Source organism: Crassostrea angulata, chromosome 3 (assembly GCF_025612915.1).
Source record: "Crassostrea angulata isolate pt1a10 chromosome 3, ASM2561291v2, whole genome shotgun sequence".
Taxonomy (NCBI): Eukaryota; Metazoa; Mollusca; class Bivalvia; order Ostreida; family Ostreidae; genus Magallana; species Magallana angulata.
In genome coordinates this window covers 25,968,359-25,988,706 of record NC_069113.1, presented here as the reverse complement: position 1 = coordinate 25,988,706, position 20,348 = coordinate 25,968,359, and the positions used below count along the sequence as shown (strand labels likewise).

The window sequence follows — 20,348 nt, the reverse complement described above, 5'->3', positions numbered from 1 at the left end:
ATTATAAGTATAATTCACTGCACTATAATTCGAATTTTGAGTCATTTTCTAAAACTGGAGCCAGTTTTACTAAAGGTCGTAACTCAAAACCTAGACGTAAACGTAGACGTAGACGTAACTTAGGCTGATTTTGCGTTTTCTAAAGGTCGTATCTTACGTTTTGGCGTAGATTTACGTCAAAATCTACGGGTGACGTGCAGCAGACGTAGGAACGTACGTAGCGTGATAAAAAATGGCGACGTACCTACTGTTGCAACGCGCACTTAGAAGAGAAAGGGTTTTCCGCGATAGGAGTCAGCCGCTAGACTCTCTGGATGACGTGGATTTGATCTCACGGTATAGATTTCCGAGGAGAGTTCTTTTAGAACTTATTGATGCTGTTGATGCTGTTGATGCCACATGTAGACCGGCAACGAATAGATCCTACTCTATTCCCACACAACTGCAGGTATAATGTAAACAAAACGAAGGTTGATGAATTGTCGTCTCCCTTTGGAGAGCTCCCTAACAAAGTTGTGCACCCGTTTATGAAATTATTCGTTCTCTGAAACTTGCAAATTGAGATATTTAAGCATATACTTTTTCCAAGCTGGCAATAGTAACATTATTGAGTGACCAAACATGAACTGTATGGTGATATGAAAGAGATATACTATAGCACACAGAGAGAGAGAGAGAGAGAGAGAGAGAGAGAGAGAGAGAGAGAGAGAGAGAGAGAGAGAGTTTCTTTTAGCATCAATGTATCCCTTTGCATTAAATTGAAATATATCTAGATATAAACCATAAAAACAAAACACGATCAGTCTGAAAAATAAAACCTATGGTTTTTTTAAATAATCATAATGTCAGGAATCAAATTTCCGGCAGAAGTCAGGGAGGCGGATCCATGATTTGAAGTCAGAGGGGGCGCCCGTTTTTCGGCAGGGGACTGTAAATGTATCACTTTTGGTATCCCCATGAAATCAATTCAAAGGAAAAAAGTGCCTTTATGTTGCTTACAATTAAGGAGAAAATAAAATCAAGCTGTTTTCTTGTTGATAGCTAGAGCATTCACTTTGTTATACAACACAACAACTTTAATACTTGTACACACATAACTTGAATTCAATTTAAAAAGTGATCTTTACTGAACCTACTTAATTTATTATCAAAATTTGGCATTCAAATACAATTATTTACAAGTATATTTACAAATTACAGGTAACAAATGACTTACCATATTAAGAGGGAATGCCACGAACCATCAAGCTTCATCCCTAAAATTAATTGAAACTACATTTTTTGAAAAACCAATTTTTACTCCAGTTGTGGGTCAAGCAAAACAATGCTAATGTATCAGACCATTTTTTTTTTGCAATATTGCGCTCCATTCCCATGGTAACCAATAGGGAAAAAAGGGGGGTTGAAATTTGGTGAAATGTGAAATTTTCTCAAATTTAAGATGTTGTATAATGAAAAGTATGAAAAAATCAATAGATATACAACTGTTTGCCTCAATTCATTAATTTTCACAATTTTTCCCATATTTTTTTTTATTGACTATCAGTTTCAAACGCTATAATAACGAATTTTTTTGTCTCAATTTTCCCCAATTTCAATGCTATTTTTCTTAAATCTGCAACAACATAATTGATCAAACAGAACATATCCAGAAAGTGCCACACCTAAACAATATAAATCAAAAGAAATATTGAGAAGCCTTTGGACAGAGGCCACGGTGACAGTGATTCTCTGCATGAACTTTCTCAATTTTTCTTCAAAATTGTGCCATAGAATTATCTCCCTTGAGTGAGCTCTTTAATAGTAAGTGCACAAAAGATAGTACATGTCAACTTCCAGTAGCAGAAGACACTTGTCAACAAATCAATGATATGCAGTATCTTCTTTGATGTTGTTTTAGCGTTTTCATGATGTTATAGATGGAGTGCTCTTTTTCCCAGTATTCAAGGATTACTTGTAAGTTGTCTCATTGGCACTAGCACCACATCTTCCTATATCTAATAACCAAATAAACCTGTGACAAGCCTGCATCTGTTGGTAACACATTGCTTGTACATAATCAAACCACAATTGGTCCAAATGGCACCAAAATATTTTGTAAAAATGTAGTTTAATTTGTATGAAATATATAGAGAAAATCTCAAGTGACAAATACTTATAATGGCATGACAATATATGTATGTCAGTATGCATCTATAAATGATATGAAAACACTGAAAATACAACACAGTTCAATGAAAGAATAGAAAGTAAACATAGTGGGTTCAACAAGAGGCCCAGGGGCCACATCGCTCACCTGAACAACAAATGCCTTAATTCTGATCAAATTAGCATTACAGTATCGAAATATCCTGACAACTGAATACAGTAGATCTTGCTAAAAAGAATTGAAAATCTGCCAATTTTATCCACCTCTTATTTTTTGGTAAATACCAAGCCCCTTTTATTGTTGTAACTGTAAGAAGATTTTTCTCTATTCCTATATACCCCCCTCCCATTTCGTGCCCCCACTTTTCTCTAGGGAATCATGGTTTCATCAAACATAAATCTGCATAACCTGTGCTTTCACACTAAGTACTGAGTTTTGGACCGAAAACTTTCCCAGAAGATTTTTAAAGATTTTCTCTATATATTCCTATGTAAAACTTGATCCCCCAATTGTGGCCCAACCCTACCCCCGGGGACCATGATTTGAATAAATTTGAATCTACTCTATCTGAGGATGCTTCCACTCAAATTTGAGCTTTCCTAGTTTTTGAGAAGAAGATTTTTAAAGATTTTCTCTATATATTCCTATGTACAACTTGATCCCCCAATTGTGGCCCCACCCTACCCCGGGGACCATGATTTGAACAAATTTGAATCTACACTACCTGATGATGCCTCCACACAAGTTTAAGCTTTTCAGGCCGAATAGTTTTTGAGAAGATTTTTGAAAAATACCAACAAATTTTCAATCATTCTCAATTATCTCCCCTTTAAAGATGGCGTGGCACTTCATTTGAACAAACTTGAATCCCCTTCACCTAGTGATGCTTTGTGCCAAATTTGGTTGAAATCTGCCCAGTGGTTCTTGAGAAGAAGATGAAAATGTGAAAAGTTAACAATGACAACGACAGACAACGGACAAATTGTGATCAGAAAAGCTCACTTGAGCCTTTGGCTCAGGTGAGCTTAAAAGGGGGGCTGGGGTTCTGGGCCCCCCCCCCCTTTGAAGGGAAGAAATTTGGTTAATTATATGGGGAATCACTGAAGCATGATTGGAGCAGCCCCCCTTATGAAAAGTTCTGGATCCCCCACTGGTAAAGAACTATTTTCATGGAAACAGTCCCTAATCAGCTCAAGTGGCAGTATATTAGGTTCAAATTTGGAATTTGAAATTTTGCAAGTCTTCGTTTGGAATTGGCCTTTTCAGAATCTAAAGGACTCATTGTTCGTACACCAAAATAAAAATAATGTCATGAATGTTACGTCATTGGTTGCATTTTTATTGTTTATCACGTTTTAAACCAATTACAGCGTTTGGGGTACACTTTTCGAAATATTACCTAGAATGAATTAGATTCTGAAACCATGAAGTAAAAAAAATCAACATGCATGCATGTCAAATTAATATTTGGTCAGTTTGGCGTCCATAGTTAAAGTCAAATTGAAATATACATGTATATATATATATATATATATATATATATATATATATATATATATATATATATATATATATATATATATATATATATATATATATATATCTATGACTATAAATAATGAAATATACATGTACAGTAACAACTCAAAAAAAAAGGGAAACAAACGAAGACCCTTATTGCATCTTTTACTTTCGAAACATAATGATAATTATGGTGCTAAATGACTGATGAGTGCTGTCCCCTGTCTTAATACCCACGCTCTACATGTACATTGACCAGATTTGAGACATATTTATCAGTCTACCAAAATAAGTATTCCTGGGGCGGGCTTTAAACCAGGTCGACCAAGTGCCGAATTGACTATTCCTTTTTCATATAGTTGTTAAGGAACTGATTTGGTTGCTAAGGCATACAACTGTATGGATGGTTGCTAGGGAGAAATTATTTTCAATTAAATCATTTATCATGTTTCTTTTTGTTGTAAAAAGTTTGAATGCAACAAAAAACAATTTTTTACATTTTTATTGAAAAGGGGGGGGGGGTTGCTATGGTGTAAAACTGGTTGCTAAGGACTTTTTCATCTATATTGTCTTTTTTATGCAAGTTATTTTCTTTTTTTTTATGTCTATTCCTCTAAAAAGATCATTCTGCAAATGAATTTAGCTCTTCCATTCAAAATTTGAAAAAATGAAAATTAAGAAAAAATGTGATTTTTTAACACAATCTTCCCGATATTTTAATAAAAAGGCTTCTCTATTTTATTTATGATTTTGATAAAGATGCTCTTGGTCATTTGTATGCAACATACAATTTTTGCCTATTTTGTTGCAGAGTTGAAATATTCAATTTTATGTTAGAGGGCTATTTTAGAATTTGGTTATTTTCAAAAATTTCTCAAATATTGGTTACCATAGCAACCCAATTACCAAAACTATTTTTTCTAAAGTATGTTAGTTTAGAAACTTTGTTTATGCAACATTAGTCTACTTATAAATTGAAATGTGTTTAACAGTAGAAAATGCCAATAAAATATACATGAAAATCATACAAAATGAGTTTATTTTGGTATTATAAGCCGTTTCCATGGAAACTTCTGAAATCATTAATAAAGGTGATTTTAAATTATTCATATCCAAAATAAACGATTAGTACAATTAAGATGGTCAATTTAGAATAGAAAAACGGGGGGAAAATTTTTTCAAGTTTCATAGCCAAGCTTGATGATTTGCGACATTCCCTCTTAATAAGTTTCGAAGTAACATAAACCTTCAATACGTATAACAAGTTATGGCGGGGAAATAATTATTTCAACAAAATTGTAAAAAAAAAATTAACAGAGACACTTTAAATAGTCGTTTAATTTAATATGTCTATTTAACTTTTGATTATCAACCTATTTTTCATTATTAAAGATGCATGAAAACAAAAACATATTTTTAAAGTGATAGAAACAAAATTCTAATACAAAATGGGGATGGATAATCAATACTCGTCTAAAATGGGTTTTTTGGGGGGTTTTTTTTACAAGAAAACACGCAAGTCCCGGATTTTTTTCGGGGATGGATTCGAGAGATATTTTTCAAAAGTGGGGGTATATTTAAACAATAAAATACTTTCTCTGGTGATTCATTTGGGATATAAAGGTAGCGACATTGCAAAAAAAAAAAACCTAACCCGCTAACGCGGTTATCATGTTAAATTTTTTTTCTGCAATGATCGCTACCCTGAAAATTCACTAAATTACTGTTAAGTTAGCTAAAAGAAATAGCCAAAGCGTATCCCGTGAGAATGTGTCTGACATATCAATATTATTTCGTGCAGTCCGTGATTTTTCTAAGGTCTGTAGATTTTGACCAATCGATAAACGGTTCGTGTAGATTTCAGTCTGTTTCTGAATTAACTATAACTTTCCGTAAGAAATAGAGGAAATAAGGGATAGTTATCAAAGTTTGCGAGAACTAGTACATGTGGATTTTTCAAATAATTGAAAAGAAAAACAAACAAACAAAACAAAACACGCATAAGTACATGTGAGATTCCCTATATTTTTTACGAAAATTAATTGTTATTCACAGCTGTATAGAAAATGGCAGAACTAAATCTAAATTATCCAGTTCTAACCAGTTTATCGATCGATTTTCATAATTGGAATTAAAACTTTCACTCCCCACCCCCATTTAGAAATGTGGGTCCGTGTATGAAATTGACAATCACCCTCTGTCCCCAAGTTTTTTGTCTATCATATCAATAAATTTTGGGAATGCCATTCCAAACGGGTATTGAAAAAGTGACAGATTGTTTCAATATCATATGTATTACAGTAATTAAATCTAACACACAACTTTACTTCAAAAAACCATTTTTTTTTCTGTATACACAATTTATAATAATAATGTAATTCTGTTGTTCCAGGTGTTGTGCACCTTGCGCTTTATGGCGAAAGCGGACTTTTTTTCGGAAGTGGGAGATATCCACGGTATATCCAAGTCTTCAGTCTGCGTGTTTTTACCAAGAGTGTGCCGAGCACTGAATGCGTTTCTACACATAGACTTCCCAACAGATGCCCAAACTCTTTTGAAAATGAAGGAAGGATTTTATGCCATTGCACATTTTCCTAATGTTGTGGGTGCCATAGATGGCACGCTTATTCCTATTCGGGGCATGAACGGGGAGGATGAGCCTGTTTATGTCTGTCGCAAGAACTTCCATGCCTTGAATGTTCAAGGAGTTGTAGATGCGAACATGAGGTACATACTGGCTTAATGCAGTTTCAGTATGAAGTCTTTTCTTGATTTGGAGCATGTTTATAATAATAAAAGAATAAATCAATTTGCCCTATAACTACATGCCATTTATCACTATGCCAGCATAATTTATATGCATTATTTTCTTTTTGAAGGTTCATTAATATCAACTGCCGATTTCCAGGGAGCACCCATGATGCTTATGTTTTCCAACATTCGAGCATTCCTGGTATCTTGGAGACGTTGCCTGGAGGAGGATGGCTTTTAGGGGATTCTGGGTGTCCTCTGAAGGATTACCTGATGACTCCTTTCACCAACCCTTCAACGCCTGCTGAAGAACGTTATAATGCCGCCCACTGCAAAACCAGGAATGTGGTGGAGCGTACATTTGGTGTTCTAAAGGCAAGGTTTAGGTATGTCAATCATTTGCACATAATTTTATGATCTTCACTGTATTAAACTACTGATGAATACTGTTCACTAATGGATCCAATCTTTGTATATAGGTGTTTACACAGCAGTGGAGGATACCTTCCTTTTAAACCAGAGAAATGTGCTCTAGTTGTAGAGACATGTATGAAGTTGCACAACAAGGCCATCAACGAGAGAGTACCTTTGCGTAATGGTGGTGCTGTAGCCAACCAGCACAACAACGCAGTATACCAGGGAGCAGCCCCACTTAGAGCAAGAAAGCTGAGGCAGCAGTTGGCTTCCAGATTCTAGGAGTGATGCCAACAATAAAAAAGATATATCATCCTATAAGAATACATGAGTTTGTTGTTGTTTGAAACCTTATAATGCAGTGGCGTCGGAAGCAAATTGAAAGTGGGGGGGGGGGGGGGGCTAGACTAATCCTAAAACATCTTTACAAGAAAAAAAAAACATTCCCAAAACTATGATAATCTAGCCCCCCCCCCCCCCCGGTTCCGACGCCTAAGTAATGTAGCAGTCATAATTTGATGATACCGACAACTCTGAGGTTACCTGGATTTTTTAATATATAGGCAATACACACTACAGCATTAACTTTCCACTCTCTATTTCCAATCTTTTTCATATGTAACAGTAATTCAATTCAATTCCTCAACCAAAATGCAAATAAAGCTAAAACCGATGGAATAAAATTCAACAGCCTAGAATGAACTATTAAAGGATAGAAATGTAACAAAATGTGATAAAAAAATATAATTTAATATTTTGGTGGCTTAAATATAATGAGAGAGAGAGAGTTTTGACAAGATTACATAATAAATGAACTTATACATTTTTACTGTATGAATTAATATCAAAATTATAATATCAATTAAATATATATTAACCGGTATATAAATAATATATATTCCTTACTACAAACAGATTTCTATAGACCAAAATAATTACCAGTTCCCAGTAAATTATATAAGTAATATAACATATGATATATAATAACGTCTTTGCAAAATCAAACATTTTCAATATAACATGTTTGTTGTCTTTCTCATAAGGTGAATTTAATCAATATTGATTCATATATATCATTATAAATAATTAATTTATTGATATTACATAAAATGGTCAAAGTTGAATTACTTCAATTAACAACCAATAACTGCCTCATATGACAATATCAATAGCAATCTACTACTCCACAAAATATATATTGAGAGACAAGCAAATAAATGTTACTCAGATATTTAGCCGACAACACACTTTTTGATATCATAATTAATCGGTGGTAAATGAAGAAAAAAAGACAAGAAATCGCTGCAGGATTCTAATTAAATTTGATGATAGGAGAAACAGAGATTTCTGTGCATGACTGTCCCTGATGTCCCTCCAAAGCACTGGCAATTCTCTCAAGGGCTTTCACTTTTCGTTCCTCCAGTTCTAAGCGTTTCTTTTTCATTGCAATAATTTCTTTCATTCCATTCTCTATAATAATAAAATAATGAACATTTATGAATATATATCTATTTTTTTTATACTGTGTCATTACATATGTTTTAAAAAGACAGAATGAATAAGACTAAAGATATTGTTTGCATAAAACTTGAGACTTTGCTTTAAAAAAGATTTATTATTTGTTTCATATATTCTAACCCACATCATTCTGGGTACATTAATGTACCATAAGGTAGATAAAAAATAGCAGTAGGTAAACAAAGTATTTCTGGTGATGTTAACAACAGGTTAAAAGTTTTACCATAATCTCCAGCTTTCTGTTTGAGTCCCAAACTGCTCCTATTCTTGTTCTTATTTGCTAATATAAAACAACCAATAACTCTCCATAAATCAAGCCATCCTTAAAGAAAAATGTTTGTTTGGAATTATTGTTCCATGAGGTCTTTAGACCCAGGAAGGAGGGGAGAGAATTCTATTTTATTTTTCAAACCTGAAGCTTAACTTATTAAAAATTGTTCAAAAACAACTATCTCCATATGACAAAAATTAAATTAAATTAAAATCAACAATTAAAAATTTGTTTTTGAATTATCTAAATTGACATCTACTTTATTTTATATGAAAAATAAATTTATTTTTCAACAAAATAAATCTATTATGGTCAGTTCAGTGACAGGAAACAGGAATACTTTTTATTCGGACCTAAGATAAAAAAAAATTATTTGGCTTTAAAAATCATAAATCATATACCTACATGTACATGTAAGGGTACAAGATGGAGATGGAGAGGGTGGCTCCGAACATTCATTCTCAGGTATAATGTCTACTATACAATCTGTAAAAGTTTTAGATATAACAAATTATCAATGAACAATTTTAAAAAATAAAAGACGTCAAGTATTAAAAATCAAGAAAAGAAAAAAATGTATTATTATAGAAGGTCATCATGACTGGCTTTGTGATGCATGCTCTCTCTCGCTCTCTCTCTCTCTCTCTCTCTCTCTCTCTCTCTCTCAATTATACCCTATTTATAAATGCATGTCACTCTGTACTTTTGAGAATAAAAGAGTTTCCTATTTTAGGTGGAGTTGAGCATTGTGATAACCATTTTGTCTATTCAACGGAATTGAAACTCTTTCATCGCCATATATTTGTATGCTTATGAAAAAATGCATGCATACCTGTGACCTGATCTGATGACAAAGTCCAGCTACATGTATCTCCCATTGCCACAGGGGTTTGGATACCTTCAGAAATTGTCATACATGTACTTGAATCTGTCCTGTTACCTTAATATTAGGAAAAAAATCTAAATGTATTTATAATGACTAAATAATTGTTGATACATTGTATTATCATGTTATAAAAAAATAAATTCATGCTAAGTCTACATGTACATTAAATTTTCTTCTGTTTACAATTACCAAATGCATACTTTTTCAATTATTATTGTTTAAATCCCCCCCCCCCCAAAAAAAAAATCTTTAAAATACCTCTGTCCAAATCTGTCCCTGTATCAGCGCCCCCATCGAGACCATGAATTGCCACCGATGGAATGGTACTAAGAATCTAGGGGAAGACAATTTGAAATTGTAAATCAATCAACTGCCATTCTCAATTATAAACAAATTGGTTTTTTTTTCTTTATTAAATAAAAATAGATGATGGGAGGGAGTTATGATGTACATCATGTGCATTTTTTCCAGTTCATCTATTGTTTGTAATATTTAAAATATTCTATATCTTATAAATAGAAATAAATGCATGTATGTACATTTAAACAAAGAAATGATAAAGTGTACGTATTTTCAAGTGTAAACTAAGTAATAAAAGAATCATGAATTTATTTACTCACTGTCAATTCCCATGGCTTGAAATTCACCTCAGGCGGGGGTCCACCTCCTGTTTTGTTAGTTTCCCTCTTTCTGAAAGCCTCCTTCTTCTTAATGGCAGACTGGGCATCCTGGAATCTCTTTTTGGTTTCATCGAGTCTATTGCAACTGAATTTACTCTAAAAGCATTTTAAAAACAAAATACGATGTTATAGATCCACTACACGACCAGAGACATAAATATTGTTAACGTTATTTGTCTCCGACACGTACAACCCTAGAGTAAACATGTCAAACGCACCAGAATACGATGTCCAGCAGTTTTAAAATATTTTCTCTAATCATAATACCATATATCAAGCTCAAACCATATATCGAATTTGTACACACTTTTACAGAACACTTACCACGTTTTTCTATTATCTGATTATGACATCGACCTACAGCCATTCTCCAGAAATGGTTCCAATTATGATATAATGTTGTCGCCAGCATTCATCACAAAATTATTATTTGCCGTTTAATGTATTTGGCTGATACTTTTCTCAGGAGATATCTACAGTAAAAATTACAAATTTTGATACCAAACAATATGCATTTGAAGTGTCATAAATGTCAAATTATTTCAATAAAAAATCGGTTTGTGTATTTTTCAGCATGTCGCACGTGAATATTTCAATTTTACTGCAATACTAAATAGCATTACGGTGATGAAAGAGACAATTAAAACTCATTTTTTATTTCAGCATCACATAGCGTGTTTTGTCAGTAAACACCTGTTGATAACAATCTTTTCTTTCTTTTTTCCCCCCGATTTATATATTGTCGCTGAAACCGTCCTGATTTCCGTAACACGTGTTTGACTTAAAAGTAAGCGATGATATTCAAAACAATATCTATTGATATTATAGTAATTGAATGTCATAGGCATATTAAAAGAAAAATATATACAATTTACAGTCGAAAATCTATGCGTTTTTTAAATCATCGATTATATAATTGAAAATTGAGTTTGACGCATTTCAAAGCCTGACTTCCGTAACGCAATTTTCAACTAAATTCATGGCATTTGAAAAACTTATTCATGATGCCTTTCGAGAACACAGTGTTCCAAAGCTATCTATCATCATCTGTAGAAAAATAATGTAATAGCATGGTACAGTGAGAGGAAAATTTACTAAAACCCCTGACCGGCGTAACGTATGACATCCGTAACAGTATTTTCAATCAGTGATATAGGGCTCGGTTTTCCATCGATAATAATTTGGATTGTTCAGCGAAACAGAACATGAGTTAAGAAAGTATAGGAATGTTGATATTCTTAACTGAAGCAATTAATATTTTGATACAAAGTGCATTTTTGAGAAAAATATGATGAGAGTGTGCTAAACTATCGAAAAAATATGAATCATTATGTGTGGATTTATCTGTTTTAGTTTATTTTTATTTGCAAGAGATATATCAGTTGCAGATTAAAACCAATTCACCTAAGACAATTTATCATTTGACAATATTTTTTAAATATTTGCTGCAGCGTTACGGATATCAGGGGAAAAACAGATTTGGCATCTGTTCATTCCAGTGCTTCTTATGTATATTTTCCACGACAGATAATCTATTCTTATGTTTTAAAATCAACAAAGTGGTCATTTTTCATGTAATATTAGCATAATATGCTATTTAAAGTTTACTGTATTGAAATATAGTGCATCAAGCTTATTGTTTTCTACAACATGTGATTTAATAAAAAAAAATATCAGGTGACCAAAATATATTTGGCTTTTCAAGGTTGTATTAATATGCATGCATGTTTATATCGAAATGGTATTATTCCCGGATCAGAATATTTGATAAATACTCTGTTCATGATTTTTTTTTCTAAACATGATTAGTTACGGATGTCAGTTTTTTAAGAACTAATACCCGAAACTTAAACTATTAGAGTTTATATATACTTGCGAAAAACAGACCTTATTTAGTTGACTTATTAGTAACAATGCATATACATATGTATATATATGCATTAATACATTATATGCGTATATACATTAATGCAAAGCAGGCAAACATGGAGAAACATAAGTGAAAATCCGAAAAAGGTGAGATGTGGATTCAGTCAACCCATATTTTAATGGGGATAAGACCCCAGTTCCTCCACATAAAAAAGGAAGTTTAGGAAGATATAACCAATAAATTTCATGACTATTTAAAACATCATAGGAGTAGATATTTGTGAAATGATAATCTCTGACATCCGTAACGAACCATCCAAGCTTTTTATCAAATATAAAAAGACAACTGATTTATATGTTTGACTTTTTACCGGTATATTTCATAATTGTGTTTGGTACATCCATCAGAGCATGCAATTTTAATACAATTAGGTATTTCAATATTTAAAACCGATATTTCATGTCAACATTTTAAAATCAATGTAATGTTGATTACATACTAATTAGAGGAAAGAAATTTGTTAAAAAGCGTGCTTATTAAGTTAAAAATGTATTTTCTACAATGAATAACCTGTTTTTGATTTTTATTCGCTAATATTTGGTTGTAAAATGTATTGGAAAAAATATTCTCCAAGAAAAAGGTAATTTGCTAACTTCCGTAACTTTGGGCCATTATCTTTAAAAATCCCTCTGACATCAATTTGTGATGTACAGTTTCTCAACATCTCTATATTAATGTTCTGTTGTTTCAATATTTTAATTAAAATCATTGAACATATGAAATTGTTCCTAGTTTACATTTGAACTTGAATGAAAGATGATGCATTATTTTCTTTTTTATTGTTGAAAATAAAAATTTTCTTAAAATAAAGATATTTTTGAAAATATGTTCCCCTTAAATTTAAATTCTTCATGATTCTGTCAAATATGTCATTCGTATTCAATATGATATCAAACAAAGTGGCTAGTGAAGTTTACTGTTATTGTACAGGCCGAGGATTAGTTGCATTAATTCACTTCTGACTTCCGTAACAGGGTTTTTAATATGGTCTTCAAAATCAAATATTTCGTAAACGAAGAAATTTTGGTGAGTCAAATTTCATATTTATATCGGCGAATAGTTGTACTTCAATATTATTACAATTAAAACACGAATATCAAAAGTTCATTTTTCACTGAAAGCAATCCCATATTTGGAACCATTTCTGGAGAATGGCTGCTAATGAAATAAACGGCGTGTACGATGCAGGAAAACGGGTTTGCTATGTTGAAAATTGTTTTACCTGTGTTTTAGGTATTAAATCAGCATGTTTAGACGAAAAATGACAAACAATGGGGTTTTGTAGCCAGCAGCACGCTTATTTTGTTTTTAATGATGCATACAAAATTAGCCCACATTTCCTCTGAAATGTTCTACTGCCTCAAAACAATGACCCATTTATAATAGATCGGACCGTCTAAACTGCCCGGAAAATTTTCAGCAGATCAAATACGATGTAGTATTCATCGTCGTAAACAACAAAATCTTCTACGGGGTGTGAATTTCAAATAAAATCGGTTGTTTAGGCCCTTGTGTTACAGTAAGAAATGCTCAATTTATGTCCAAAATTGAGAAATATTGGTACGAAAGCGGAAAACAGCTGAGATGTATCACTCATGTTAGTTAGATTAGAACAAGACCATGCTGTTTTGGACAAAGGTTCTCATCATTTTCATAAATTGTATGAAATAATGACGTTTTCTCTACCCCACCCCCCAGAGGCAGGGTCATTGAATTTTTTGCTGACATAATTTCTAGGGTCCACATGATATTAATTAATTTGCGTCATTTTATACATTTTCATACATCACTTGTCAATTTAAAACCAAAAAATCACTGAATATCAAAACACCGTGTAAATGCATACAGTATAACTTTGATCACATTTTCATAAATCAGTGGCCACCGTGTACACCGTGGTGTTAAAAAATCGCTCATAACTTTCTGAAATGAGTAGATATCTTCATATTTTTTTTTAGTCACACAACACAATGAGTATCAATCAATTTATTAATGTTGATTTTGCGATAACAAAAAATGAGTTATATTGCAGGTGTCATAACAGTATTTCACTAAAGGTTCACGTCAAAACATGGCTGAGCCAAAATAATTCCCGAATTTTCCTTTGAATTCGGGGCGTTTCCGCACGCGACAGGAGCTGATTTTTTTTATGAGCTGAAAAACAATGTGTAAGAGGTCTAACTATCCCATTTTTGTAATAATGCGAGGTCATTTGAATTTTTGATGCGTGTTGTTTCCGGAGGGGGGTGAAAAGGCCCGGGCTTGATTTTCAAGCACATGTGTAACTTCGAGGTAAACAAAGTCTCACGCCTTGCTGGATGCACGTGTGTATTTTGCTAGAAAATTGTAAATGAAGCGTTGTTTAAAAAAATGTCAAGAGGATTTTTTCCAGAAGTTCGTTTTGAATTTTTAATCTGTATCAAAAGTTGTGCAATTTTGGTAAGAATATATAGTACAATTTAATACTGTAGTGCAACCTATATCTGACAATCTGCAGCCATTCTTACAATTGGTAGGACTAATCACCGGCTAATACATGTACGAGATTCAGTTGCGCCAATGTTCCGAAAATTTGGGAAGTATAACAAAAGAAGGAATCGACATATATGACCTATCATAATCTTATTTTCGATCGAAATATTATTTAGAAATTCTGTGTTTTAGATAAATTAAACTTTCCATCAATATGCTGTATTTTTAAAAGAATATACACATAGGTGTCATGCGCATGCTCGTAAAATCAAGACGCCTTTCCTGGAATACCCTATACTTTTCTAAAATTTTGTTAAAATACATCTTGGGATAGCTCTGAAAACATCAGAAACATTGAAAGATCATCCTGAGGAACACTTCCATCACTTATTGTGTCATTACATTTAGACTTTGCTAAAAACTGATCATTTTCAAATTTTTCCTGGGATCGAGGACGTAAGCGGCTCATCACAACGAAGCCATTTCCGGTCAAATGTAAACAACATTAGAGGATGCATACCCTTTGGATTATATGTGTTACAATAGGGCTGGTAAGATACACACACAACACAAATCAGTGGCAAAAACACCCACCCACTTACCCTTCACGGGATTACTCATTGACATTGGCGGACATAACTGAACTATCAAACAACAAATATACTTGTCTGTACGTATGGGCCAATAAGAACTCCAAACCCAATGTTAATAATGATACTACATACTTCCGATCACTACTACTAGTATTAGCAGGAGTCGAACAGAACCCTGGTCCTCGAACACCAAAGTACCCATGTGCTATCTGTAGCAAAGCATGTAAATGGGGTCAAAGAGCCCTTGCATGTGACGAATGCGACCACTGGTACCATGCCACCTGCACTGGAATAGACACACTAGAATATGCAGATCTAGCAAACACATCTGTGTCCTGGCATTGTGTAGTATGTAACACATGCAACTACTCAACTGTACTTTACGACCTACTAGACTCGGCCGACAGTAACACATACTCGGTATTATCATCAAACCAGAGTTATGCTAGCGCGTCGGATTCTCTGATGTCTAGCCCTGGTCATCCACAAGCTGCATCATCACCAAAGCCAAACAAACCAAAGGCCTCACCAACAAAACGTCAGCAGAGTTCACTCAGAATACTCATGATCAATTTTCAGAGTATTAAAAACAAACGTAACGACCTGCAAGTTTTATTGGAATCTACAAGACCAGACGTCATACTTGGAACTGAAAGTTGGCTATCTGACAAGATTCATAGCAAGGAGATCTTCCCAGATTCCCTAGGTTTTAACATCATTCGTAGGGATAGAAAAGGAGACCCGCATGGAGGAGTGATCATAGCAGCACGACATGACCTTGGCCTCACACAGAGTTTTTGCAGCGACAAAACAGAACTAATTTCAGGAAACATCAAAATAGGACCTAGGAAACCAATATCACTCAACTGTTTTTATAGACCACCAAATAAACAAGACCTAGAATATATAGATACAGCAGTGGCAGAAATAAAAAAACCTGCGAGAGAAAAATAAGAACAACATTTTCCTACTGGGAGGTAACTTCAATCTTCCGGACATTGATTGGACCTCATATGATACCCACAGCAATCAAATACCAGCACAGGTCAACCAAGCGTTCATTAGGATGACCGCAGACCTGAGCGTCCAACAATTAGTGAACAAACCAACAAGAGGCGAGAACACCTTGGACCTTATGTTTACATCCCATCCAGGTCAACTTGAGAGATGTAAGACACTTCCTCCAATCGGAAACAGTGACCACGACATCGTACTATTAGACCTAGCAGCTAAAGCAATAAGACCTAAACCTACTAGTAGAACCATCAATCTGTGGAAAAAAGCCAATATGGAGGGAATTAACAAAAGCCTCACTGATAACTTCACTGAATTTCAGACCACCAACTTCAGTAATATCAACGCAATGTGGAACAAATTCAAGAGCATCATCACGAAAGCAATGACCACACACGTACCAACTAAACAGACCAAGGAGAGATACAGCCACCCTTGGATGAACACACAGTTACGTAAAACTAGCAACAGCAAACAGCCTGCATACTCCAAAGCTAAAAGATCTAAAAACACCAAAGATTGGAAGCGATACAAATTTCTCAAGGCAAAGCTACAGAAAGAATCTAGGATTGCTCATGGGAAATACATGGAAGACATCATAAGCACAGACCACAAGGAGCAACCGAAACGATTTTGGTCCTACATTAAGAGCAGGAAACAAGAATCCACAGGCATTGTTACACTCAAAGACAAAGATGGACTTCTTCACAGCGATACACCAACTAAAGCCTCAATTTTAAACCAGCAGTTTTAATCTGTCTACACCAAAGAAGACATACATAACATGTCACATATGGGACCAAGTCCATTCCAAACTATGGACAACATCAGAGTCAGCCAGGCGGGAGTTTACAAGCTACTCCGTGGACTAAGACCATTCAAAGCCACTGGGCCTGATGAAATTCCAGCCTATATACTCAAAGAAGCAGCTGATCACATATCACCATATCTGACCATAATTTACCAGAAATCTTTGGACGCTGGAGCCATTCCTGACGACTGGCGAGCTGCCAACATTGTCCCAGTCTTCAAAAAAGGAGAAAAACACAAAGCTTCTAATTATCGGCCAGTCTCCTTGACTTCAATCTGCTGCAAACTATTGGAACATATTGTTCACAGCACCATCATGGATCACTTTGACCGCCACCAGATCCTTTGTGACCATCAACATGGTTTCAGATCCAAAAGATCTTGTGAAACACAACTACTGATAACACTAGACGAAATTGGCAAGAATTTAGACCAAGGAGAACAGACAGACATCATCTTGCTCGATTTCTCCAAAGCCTTTGACAAAGTGCCCCACAAGAGACTCCTCCAAAAAATGGACCATTACGGAATACGTGGAGAAACACTCAAATGGATACAAGACTTCCTTAGCAAGAGAACACAATCCGTATTGCTTGAAGGGCATAAGTCCGGCCCCCTAGACGTCATCTCAGGGGTGCCTCAGGGAACAGTCATCGGACCCCTATTATTTCTGGCTTACATTAATGACCTGCCACAATCAACATCTTCTGAGGCAAGGTTATTTGCAGACGAATGCCTAGTTTATAGGAAAATAAAGAAGGTGAAGGATACCGAGACACTTCAAGACGACCTTAACAAACTCCAAGAGTGGGAATCACGATGGCAGATGAATTTCCATCCTGAGAAGTGCATCGTGATACGGATCACCAACAAAAGAAACCCACTGATAAGGAACTATCAACTACATGGCCACACACTAGATGCAGTCGAGCATGGGAAATACCTGGGAGTAACCATAAACCATGATCTACAGTGGAAGACACATATCAACCAGACAGTAGGCAAAGCATCAAGGACACTAGGCTCTCTGAGAAGGAACCTAGGACGGTGTAAACCAGAAGTCAAAGCCAACGCCTACATCCCCATGGTCAGACCAACCCTGGAATACGCCTCCACTGTATGGGACCCTTATCAAGATAACCTTGAAAAAGACTTAGAACAAGTACAGAGAAGGGCAGCTAGGTTCGTGTACAACGAATACCAAGACGTATCCCCAGGCTGTGTCAGCTCCTTAATGAATAGACTAAAATGGGAGCCTCTTAAAGATCGCCGCTGCAAAGACCGACTCACCATGGCATACAAGATACGCAATAGATTGGTGGATATCGACCCCTCTAATTACTACAAACCCGGAGATTCCAGGACCAGATGAGGCCACCGCATATACCAACAGCGCACTCGAAAAGACTCTACCGGAAAAAGCCACAACAGCAGCTACACTAGAAGAGTTCAAGGCCAGCCTTACCATCCTGCCAGAGGCCTTGACAGGAGCTTCACACATCTAGAACTCCTTGACCCCAGATGTTCATAGTTTTATTTGTAAATAACTTTCTTGTAAATAGTTTTTTTTATTAAGTGAGGAGGGAAGACCTCATGATTGTACGAGCAAGAGTCACCTATACACTCAAGAAGAGTCCGACTCTGTACTGGAAGAAGAAGAAGGTGAGCTTAATGTTTACAAAATTCGTATGATATATTTGGAGATAATTTCTTTTGATATTCATAAATATTAACAATCTGCCATTAGCTTAAATACTGAAGTAAACTTACTTATCGGTGATGGTTTCCCACGCCTTTTTCTTCATCTCCGAGGTCAAGGATGGCGAAAATTTACCCCAGATGATTTGGTTAAATGACAGACACGCGTCAGCTAAGACACACATTTCTCCCTCCGACCAATTTGGTTTTCGTGGCTTTTTATCTGTCATTATAGATCTAGCAGACGATAATGGGCTAAGCGAAAGTATGCAATACGCATGCGTAGCATTCGTTGTTAGGATAGTTTTTGTACCTCCTTCGAAAGAGTTCCAGACTAAACTACGACAAAGTCTACGTGTGTATCTACCTTTACGTGTGTAGTTACGACCTTTAGTAAAACGCAATCTACGCACACGTACATTCGGACGTAAAGTCTACGTTTACGTCTACGTCTACGGCAAAATTTACGACCTTTAGTAAAACTCGACCCTGAACTTTATTTATTTTAAAACAATTGATAAGCAAGTTCTACAACTTATATTAATATCTCTCGTTGGCACGGATGTTAGCGCGAGGGGGTCATTTTCTGTGTGTATTTTCAGGAAAGTGATTGTGTGATACTGGGTTTTTCGGTGCTGACTGTTCGTACCCAATCAACAACCCCCAGAAAACATCGCCCTACCTAAAGATGGATAATACCATAGGTCTAATCATGTTATACCACTCGGGGTTGAGAGTGCAGCCTTATTTTGGGGGTGGGTGGAAGATGATTAAAAAACAAGGAGTAAGATAATAAAATAGGCTTGTGGTGATGAATTTTAAGTGTTATTATTTGTTTAAAATACTAGAATATATATTAATAAGTTAGAAATATAAAAAAAAACCATCATTTCATCTGAATACTGAAATGAAATTAAAATCAGGATCAAGATCCTCAATTGCATACATGTATGGAATTTCAAAGTAGCATAGCCAAAGGCCACGCACGGTCTCAATCAGTTTATCGTAGCCAACAACAAGCCTTCAAAAATTTCTTGACAGAGTTATGTTAGCTACTCATTTTAGTTTACTTGTAATTCAGTATATTTAGAATGTCCAGGGGGTCTTTGTCTATGATAACACTACAAATCAAATTTGTAACGTAAAGTTCTGTACATTTCATCAATGACGCAAATAAAATAAACAAGGGGACCGCTAAGCGGCACGAGTTATATTGTGTGGGGGATCCTTTATTTAGGAATATATAGTTATGCAAATGTAAATGAGGAGACAATATTTACTAACCCTCCATTACTACGAATTATACTTTTTTTTTACCCGTACTAGATCTAAATCCAAAAAATATCAAGTTGTTGATTTGTACTGCTTACTTTTACTTTGGTTTCACAGAAGTGTAGCGGAAGTAGTTAAGTCGTAAATTGAATTTCTGTTTAAAATTTTGTTATTTTAGTACTCAACTAATTGACTTGAAAATTAAGAGGGTTTGTCCTTTTACTATGCCAAATAAGTGTATGAAGTTTGCAAAATATCCGTGCAAGTGTTTTTTTTTAAACTTGCTTCCAAGCTGAACACACACACACACACACACACACACACACACAGAGCAGCGATGCTATATCCCCCTCGCATCAAGTTGCACGA

The 20,348-nt window shown here is 34.9% G+C and overlaps 1 protein-coding gene and 1 pseudogene across 1 annotated transcript; one reads left to right on the top strand and one right to left on the bottom strand.

Moving 5' to 3' along the window:
* The first annotated feature begins 232 nt into the window (after nt 1-232).
* Nucleotides 233-7,117, top strand: LOC128178172 (putative nuclease HARBI1). The gene is made up of 4 exons (XM_052845212.1): nt 233-448; nt 6,063-6,397; nt 6,550-6,807; nt 6,901-7,117. The coding sequence occupies exons 1-4, from the start codon at nt 233-235 to the stop codon at nt 7,115-7,117; spliced, it is 1,026 nt and encodes a 341-aa protein (XP_052701172.1).
* A 1,030-nt stretch (nt 7,118-8,147) lies between these two features.
* On the bottom strand, nt 8,148-18,974 carry LOC128178830 (uncharacterized; annotated as a pseudogene).
* Between the last annotated feature and the right edge of the window lie 1,374 nt (nt 18,975-20,348).